This window comes from Coregonus lavaretus (assembly GCF_964263955.1).
Source record: "Coregonus lavaretus genome assembly, chromosome: 9".
In the NCBI taxonomy this organism is placed as follows: domain Eukaryota; kingdom Metazoa; phylum Chordata; class Actinopteri; order Salmoniformes; family Salmonidae; genus Coregonus; species Coregonus lavaretus.
Genome location: NC_139996.1, coordinates 24,762,231 through 24,771,408, shown reverse-complemented (window position 1 = coordinate 24,771,408; position 9,178 = coordinate 24,762,231). Strand labels below are relative to the sequence as shown.

General features: G+C 42.4%; 1 protein-coding gene across 1 annotated transcript; it reads left to right on the top strand.

Moving 5' to 3' along the window:
- Positions 1-4,734: 4,734 nt before the first annotated feature.
- Positions 4,735-7,190, top strand: LOC311135299 (kelch domain-containing protein 10-like; the record flags this gene model as incomplete). Its single annotated transcript, XM_084169251.1, has 2 exons — positions 4,735-4,848; positions 4,954-7,190. 2 exons carry the CDS (start codon positions 4,735-4,737, stop codon positions 5,146-5,148), a joined length of 309 nt encoding a protein of 102 aa, XP_084025377.1. The 3' UTR covers positions 5,149-7,190.
- Between the last annotated feature and the right edge of the window lie 1,988 nt (positions 7,191-9,178).

Here is a 9,178-nt window from a genome sequence, read left to right as displayed (position 1 = left end):
AAAAATGTATGGTGAAAAAAACAATTGGAACCATTTCCCTGTTTGACCACTAGGTTTTATGGGTATTATGACACCTTCTTCTTCTTCTTCTTCAATGAGGTTTAACGGCGGTTGGCATCCAATTTGTTGCATTACCGCCACCTACTAGACTGGAGTACATCTCTCCTATTTTTTCTTGAAAAATAAAATAAAACAAAGCAAAGAAATATCCTACCATCTAACACTACACACACAACTTCAAAACTACTAATAATAATAAACCCCACCCTTCTCCACTATTTAAATATACTCACTCCTACCTCATGCCCTCAACCTGAAATGATGGGACATCACCACTTAACACTCCCTGTAACTCTTCGGCTGTCAAGTCTCGCACACCCAAATATCTCTCTGCAGCTGCCACCACAACCTCAATTTTCTTCGATTTGCGTTCCATCCCTGCAGTACAATTAATAACCATTGCTATAAATGCTAAAAACCCAATCTTACTGAAACATATATCACTTGCTTGCCTATCCCTCTGTACTGATATATATATCCTACTCTCACCACTCCCCCCCCTTGTCCTCTCTTCCTCTACTTTCTTCACTGCCTCCGCATATGACAACTTCTTCTCTACTCTTACCCTGGAAACCTCAACCTGCTTCTCTCGCACTGGGCATGTCTGATCCCCAGCCCCATGGCCACCCCTACAATTAGCACATACCACCACTTTCCCCACTGATTCACACTCCTTAGTCTCATGCCCTTCTGCACACTTCTCACACCTTGGAATCTCCCTCCTACATACTGCTACCACATGCCCATAAGTTTGACACCTGTAAAATCGTAATGTACTCGGCACATAAGCTCGCACAGGATAACTTATATATCCTAACTTCACTTTATCCAGGCAAAGACTCAACTTCAAAACTCAAAAGAACAGACAATGACTCTTCTGTTTCCCCACTCTCGCCACCCTGTTTACGTCGCACCAAACGACGAGCATCACACACACCGGGAATCATCTCCTTCAGTTGATCCACTTTTACATTCACTGCTACCCCAGTAATCACTCCTCTCAATGGTACCCTTTTCTTAAGAGCGAAACAATTCACAATTCTTTCCCCCATTTGTTTAACTCTGAGCGCCTTCTCCCTCTGCCCAACAGAAACACAAACAATTATCACTAGACCACTTCTGATTACCCTCACCGATCCCACTATACCCAACGCTTTTTTCACCCATCTTGAAACCACAAATGGATCAGCCAAAAGGCAAGGATCCACGTTTTCCACAAACTTCACTCCTACTGTCACAGACTCATCTTTATCCTGACCCTCTGTGCAAGCCTCTGGCTCTGAGCACTTCACCACACCTACCACCTCCGATACTTCACCCTCTTCCATTTCTACTCCTGTCTTCAGCTCACTTTGCTTACATTTCCTACCACTCTTCTTTAACAAACCTTCTCCCTTTTTCCCGCCATTTTTTACAGACTCAAACTCACAGTCTTCCTCCCTCTCTCTCTTAGACCTCCTCTGCCTCTTTTTCCCTCCATTCCTCCTCATTCATCCAAGTATACGTCTCCTTATGATAATACTGCATTTCTCCTGACCAATATCTATTTCTTGCCTTCTCAAAGGACTACATTTTCCCCCTCCTGTCCCTTCCGGCGTCTATTCTATCCTTGGCCTCACAGTCCACAATGACCTCTTCATTGCTCCCTCCGGTGTATTATGACACCTCCACTGTGGGGCTCTACTTAGCCACTCAGGATGTAGGGGAAAGGTTGGCCTTTGATAATGTTGACTCAAAAGGGTAAATCGAATGATTTGTTTCCAAACCAGTGAGCAGATAGAAGGCGCTACAGTACAGATTGCTTGTTAACCAGTCACAGCAATGGTGGTGGATTCCCTATACCTCTTTGGCTCTCTCTGATGGGCTGAATGACCATGTTTTGAAACCCATGGTTTTCCCTGCCAGAGTACTTCTATCTGACAATAAAATTCATTTTTTTCATTACTACAAGCTATTCAATTTTTTTCAGTACTTCAAGCCATCCGTAATACATTCACTTCTCTCAAAAGGTCTGCTCTGTTAAATATCCCTGACTAAATGTACCACCTATCTGCGTAGACGTTTGTTTGCAAACAGTTTAACACATTTACCAACGTTTCAGAATGCTGTGACGCTTGAATGCATTCCCGATTATCTATTTGGCTGGAGCGTTTCAGCTGGCGTGAACGACGCTGCAAATTGACGTGAATGGATGATGTTTTGGTCCGTCGTATCGCAGTCTGTTGCCACATTATTTAAATTCATTAACGTTTTTTTATTTACTGTTCTTAGATACTTTTAAAATTGTCCTCTGCTGAAGACGGTGAATGTAGTTGCGGCTTGAATCAGCTCAACAAATTCGAGAAACTGTCCGGGTGTCCTCCCATCAGAGACTTAAATTTGTAAACAAACACTGCACTGTATTCTAACGTTAGCTGTTAGCCATGTAGAAGTAACGTTACCTAGCTATAATTAGTTAGCTGCCGAGCAATCTAAATAGCTAGCTTTATTGGTTAGGGAAGGCAGCTCTTCGAATTACAATGTTCGAGACAGACGATTAACTTTAGCTTTGACTGTGACCAAGTAGTTTATGCAGGTAACTAACTTTAGTTCAGCTTGCTACGGAAGCCAGTTGTCAACTGTCATGGAAATTAGATGGCTAATGTTGGGCAGCAAACATTTTTCCTCAGTACAATGCGTTGCCAGTCATTTTTATTTGTACTACTGAATTTGTTGAGTAGATCTTAATATATATCCATAAGAAATACTGCAGTGTTTACCAATCAGTGGTAACCACAGTTTTCAAACTCAGATTAAAGATGGGAAAAGTATCTGTGACTCAAGAGTGATAGATGGGGTTTCCCCTCCAGGTTCTGAGGGGCTGGTGTGTGACAGCCACTTATGAGGTAGCTACAATAGTTGCACAACCTGGTCATGCTGAGTTTATAATATAAATATAATATAATATAATATAATTCTCTCTCAGGGTAGCTGTCAGTGTGTGTTTGTCATTCAACAATACCCAATGGACAAGCCACTTGTCTAGCCTAGTTGGTTAGACACTCAGCAAGCTTGAACTGAACTCTGCAATGTAGAAAATAGTAAAAATAAAGAAAAACCCTTGAATGAGTAGGTGTTCTAAAACTTTTGACCGGTAGTGTACACTCAAAGGCCATTACTCAAATTTGTATATAGGCTAGACCAATTATGTACCAAAGACCTCGTAAATCAGTTTTGTTTTATGTTTTTTTTACCATGCATGATATGCGGTAGGCTTTGTATTGTATAACGGCACAATCATAATTTTAATTCCGTTTTTTTCATCTTCAGGCTTGGGCTCATAAGCCTATGCATAAGCTCTAATTATGCTTATGGGAGTTTTGAATTAATAATCGCCTTAGAAAGTGCTGTCCATTTCGTTGTGTTAGTCTTTGAAACAAAAACCATGTTTTACACTGTTTCAACCTGCTGTTGAACTACTTTCTTCAAATTGATCATCACAGTGAGTTTTAAAAGTAAGACAGGCCTACTGTTTTGATGATGAGTGTTTATGGGATTTTCAATTGCATTTGCATTGATGTCAGAGTGGTTAGAGGGACAATAGAGCACTGAGTACCAGGTCATTGAAGACCTGATGGTCGTTAGTGAGTTGGGTATTACCAAAGCATGTCCAGAGTGCATAAAAGGAGATTACTGTGAACGGTCATGTGGAATTTTACTTCAGTCATGACTCATAATTGCCGATAATATGGTCACCGCAACATCCCTAACGTCTTGTCTCAGATCTGCGGGACAAAGGCCCAAAATGCGTGACTGTCCTACACAATCCAGGACGTGGTCACCCTACGACTGTAACAAATCGCCTAATTCTAAACCCTTGGCTTGACATTTAGGGGGGTTTCCTAACAACCATGTCCTCTCTCCTACCTCCGTCCTGCAGGCGATGGCCATCATTAATGGCTACCTGTATGTGTTTGGAGGGACGACAGGCTACGTTTACAGCACAGACCTGCACAGGCTGGACCTGACCACAAGGGAGTGGACCCACCTCAAGCCCAACACCCCCCACTACAGACCTGCCCGAGGAGCGGTCAGTCACCCTCTATACCTCCTAATCTTCTGGTAGTTACACCCCCCACCCCCTTAAACAGGATACATTGCATCCAGGAAATTCTGTTAATCTCTCTCTTTCTCCCTATTTCAGGTACAGACATTAGTTGGCTCATGATGGACAGAGAATATACATCCTAGGAGGCGGGACTTCCTGGACATCATATCCCCTAGACAAGGTACAGTACAGGAGGAGTGAATGCTGATGGTTGTTTTTACTGACATTGTTTAACATGGGGTTTACATTCTGTTCCCCCCCCCCACCTCAGATATATGCCTACAACCTAGAGAATAACTCCTGAGAGGAGATTGTCACCAAACCTCATGAAAACATTGGTTGGTTGCATAAGTGTGTGTGTGTGTGTGTGTGTGTGTACACAGATCAGTAAACAGATGGGTGTCCTGTTCTTGTTGTCAGGGTATCCTGCCGCACGGCGATGTCACAGCTCTGTCCAGGTCAGGCAGGGTAATAACTTTACATCTCAGTTTAATAGGAATCAGCTGTGTGTCCAGGCTATGGACTGGGAGTCAGTGTTCAATCTGCTCTTCCTCCCCCCACAGAGGTGTTTCTATGTGGGGGTTACAATGGAAGGTCTGCAGGTTGACCACTGGAAGGTCAACCTGCAGACCTTCCAGTGGACCAAGCTGCTCAGTGTCATGCCTGAGCCTGCTTACTTCCACTGTGCTGCAGTCACACCGGTCAGTACCACACACACACACACACACAAACACACACACACACACAAACCCAAACATGCACTTGGATGTATGATTTCCAATCACATCTCTCTCTCCCTCTCCCAGGCTGGCTGTATGTATGTGCATGGTGGGGTGGAGAACAGGAGAACTGGGTCTCTGTCGGTGTGGCTGGTGGTGCCCAGCCTGCTGGAGATAACCTGGGAGAAACTGCTCAAGGCCTTCCGTCATCTGGCCCAGCTCTCCCCCCAACAGCTACTCGGCCTGGGCCTCACACACACCCTCATCCAGCGCCTCAAGTAGACCACCAGGGGCTCACTGGGGAACAGGTCAAAGGTCAAAGCAAGGACAGGGGTGAAGGGTGCTGGATTTAGGATGGAACTGAGTTGACCCCCTTTGCTGCCACCAATGAGCAGAGAGACTGAATGGCCAACAGACCAATGAACAGGTGTATTGGCATGTGAGAATGGACTCAAGGAAGAGAACTGATGTACAATGGATGTAACGTCAGGTCATCATCAAAAACCAAAACATTGGATGCCTTTTTTTATGATGTTTTAATGTGTTTGAAATGCCAGGTGGAATGTTTTGCTGAGTCCCTTTTGACCTGGTTTATTTCAGGATGGATTTGCCTTAATCTTTCAGAAGCCATTGGTCGACTAGGAGACAGTGGAGATTTAGTAGATATTGGAGATCACTGAATGCTGTTGATTTATTTATTTATATGTTTGCATGCAGCTGACGACACTCTTACCCATTCTATTCAGTAGTGTGTCAAGGCACTCTAAAACTACTCATTATGTCCACTTTGCCCAGTGGGAACCAGACATAGGACATGATGCTCACAGACATGGTGTCTTGTTGTTTTCAATTGTTTTCTGCCCACTGGTACAGAAACATCTATAACATGTACAGACAGCTGCTGCTATGTCCACTGTGACACACTGACAGGTCTAATACCAATAGGAATGTCTTAATAGGTCTCATTTAGCAGGCTGGCGGGGCAAGGGACTGATTTTAGGACAGATCTTGTTCTGTATTGCTCACCTCTTGAGCCAGTTTGATGAAGTGAACCCTCTGACATCACTGTGATTCTCTAGTGCCTCTGTAGTCTTACAACTCCTAGTCTTACAGAAGCAATGATCTCACACACACACACAGGGTGCTGTGTGAAACTGTACTCTATCTCCAAAGTGAAACTAAGCGCATGCCATTTTATTTCATTGTGCCTTTTTAAATGACTTATCAAATGTCACAAACTGTATTGGTTGTAGTGAATTCTCTCCTTTTACCAAGCTTTTAATTTGTGCCCCTGAAGTATGGTTTTTAACTTTACTCCTAGTCACTGAAAATAAGGAAATGTCCAAATAGCCCTCCACCAGTCTCTGTGCCCCATGCTCTACTAATATGAGTCATTGACTAACTTGTCTTTTTAAGGTTATCCTCCTTCCACATATTCTGTTTACTGACATTTGGTCAAACCCTTCTGTCCACCACAGGTTTCATTGTTTGGGTGTCCGAATGTCTATCACACACAGTGAAGCCTTAACTTGTGAATTTGGTTGGATATACTTTTTATTTAGACTGACAAAAAAAAGTGTCAAGGGTCATTTTAACATTAAACCAAACCGGAGATGTATCTGTTGCAAAAAACAATGACAACATGACTGCCTTTCACTTTTCAACAATGTTGGGTTTAATCTCTGTTTATTTAATATCCCACACTCATGTTCCCTGTCAGTTAGACTGGTAGAATGTAACTCACCTGTCAATTCTATGTGGATTCTCCTTTAGTTTCTGCACAGAACACGGGTGTTCAGTCTGAAATCTAGCCCAAACCTCTTATAGTAGATCTGGAAGATTAGGTTTACCTTCTTCCACTATGTTGCTTCCCCCTACCTAACTCTTTTAGGATCACAAGAAGTGTCAAGGGGTACTGGCTAATGGTTGATTTTTGCACTGGGAAATGTGACTTTACTAGAACTATACTTTTTGGGAAACTGGGCTTCTGTATGAGAAACTATGCATCCACCAGTCTGTATCGTTTTGTTTTTTTGGAAATCTATGGATATAATGGATTTTAGAACTCTTTGCATTTCAGTCTGTGCATGAAGTCACTTTACACATTGTTGTACTGAATGTGGATGGAAAAACTGACTCTGCACAATTAAAGGTTTTGTAATTTCATTGTTTGGATCACTAAATGTACTGTAAGCAGTTAAGACCTTGTTTGACTGATGTATTATTTGGCCAGGAAATCCAGGTACTATGTATCTGTGATTGAACTGAACTTCTGTTGGCATTGTAGTGTTGGTTATTTTCAGAATGTTTAGAATCTAATTGATTGCAAAGAAAACCCTTCTGTCTACTGTAACGCAAGAAAAAGTCCAACTTAATATCATGATTTGGGTTGGGTGGGTAACAGGTTGACAAGTGAAGTGGCTGACATTTCAAAAAGGTTCCCTTATCCATAGGGATATAGCACTTCAGTGACATTTCAAATCCTTAAAATAACTTAAGGTCTGTATTCTTTGAAAAATTCTGCATCTTAATGATTTGTCGTCAAACCAACAATGGATCGGTGAACACACACACATTTGCCTATATTTATTCCTGAATTAAAATACTTTTAGTATTCACAACTCCATTGACAAAGTGAGCTCGATTTCTATTTAAAAAATGCTAATGTCCATAAATACCTTCTTTACAGACAGACGCTGGTGCAGACACCCCAGTGGTTTTCAGAAACGAGTGCAAAGATAAAAACACAGTCAGGGAAGGAGGTCCAGTGTAAAGTTTACCAAACCTTACACCAAATAATCAAAGCTCTTTGGATGTTGTCCTCCAGTTTGCATATCTTCTATTGAACATGATTCTCAGTGATGGTTTTTAAACGAAACAATTGTATTAACCTGCAAACGACGTGCTTGTGGTGTACAGAACTCAGAAAATATGTAGATTCAGACTTTACAGAAACAGATGTGAGTGACTAAAGTAAAATGTGTAGAGTGCAACAGGAGGATTACAGTACATACGCTGAACAAAAATATAAACGCAACATGTAAAGTGTTGGTCCCATGTTTCATGAGCTGAAATAAAAGATCCCAGAAATTGTCCATATTCACAAATTTGTTTACATCCCTGTTAGTGAGCATTTATCATTTGCCAAGATAATCCATCCACCTGACAGGTGTAGCATATCAAGAAGCTGATTAAACAGCATGATCATTACACAAGTGCAATTTGTGCTTGGGAAAATAAAAGGCCACTAAAATGTGCAGTTTTGTTACCCAACACAATGGCACAGACGTCTCAAGTTTTGAGGGAGCGTGCAATTGGCATGCTGACTGCAGGAATGTCCACCAGAGCTGTTGCCAGAGAATTGAATGTTCATTTCTCTACCATAAGCCGGCTCTGTCATTTTAGATCATTTTGTCCAACCGGCCTCACAACCGCAGACCACGTGTAACCATGCCAGCCCAGGACTTCCACATCTGGCTTCTTCACCTGTGGGATCGTCTGAAACCAGCCCCCCGGACAGCTGATGAAACTGTGGGTTTGCACAACCAAATAATTTCTTCACAAACTGTCAGATATCGTCTCAGGGAAGCTCATCTGCTTGCTCCCCATAGTGGCGTTATGGAATGGGCAGAAATGGGCAGGAATAAGCTACGGACAATGAACACAATTGCATTTGATCAATCCCAATTTTAATGCACAGAGATACCGTGACGAGATCCTGAGGCCCATTGCCGTGCCATTTATCCGCCGCCATCATTTCATGTTTCAGCATGATAATGGGGGGCCAGTATGAAAAATGTATGCACTCACTAACTGTAAGTCGCTCTGGATAAGAGCATCTGCTAAATGACTAAAATGTAAATGTAAATAATGCACGGCCCCATGTCGCAAGGATCCAGTTCATCCCTGGCCTGCATACTCACCAGACATGTCACCCATTGAGTGTGTTTGGGATGCTCTGGATCGATGTGTATGACAGCGTGTTCCAGCTCCCTCCAGTCTCCAGCAACTTCGCACAGCCATTGAAGAGGAGACGGACAACATTCCACAAACAACAGCCTGATCAACTGTATGCGAAGGAGATGTGTCGTGCTGCGTGAGGCAAATGGTGGTCACACCAGATACTGACAGGTTTTCTGATCCACGCCCCTACCTTTTTTTAAAGGTATCTTTGACCAACAGATGCATATCTGTATTCCCAGTCATGTGAAATCCATAGATTTAGGGCCTAATTTATTTATTTTAATTGACTGATTTCCTTATATGTAACTCAGTAAAATCTTTGAAATTGTTGAATGTTGCGTTTTTATAT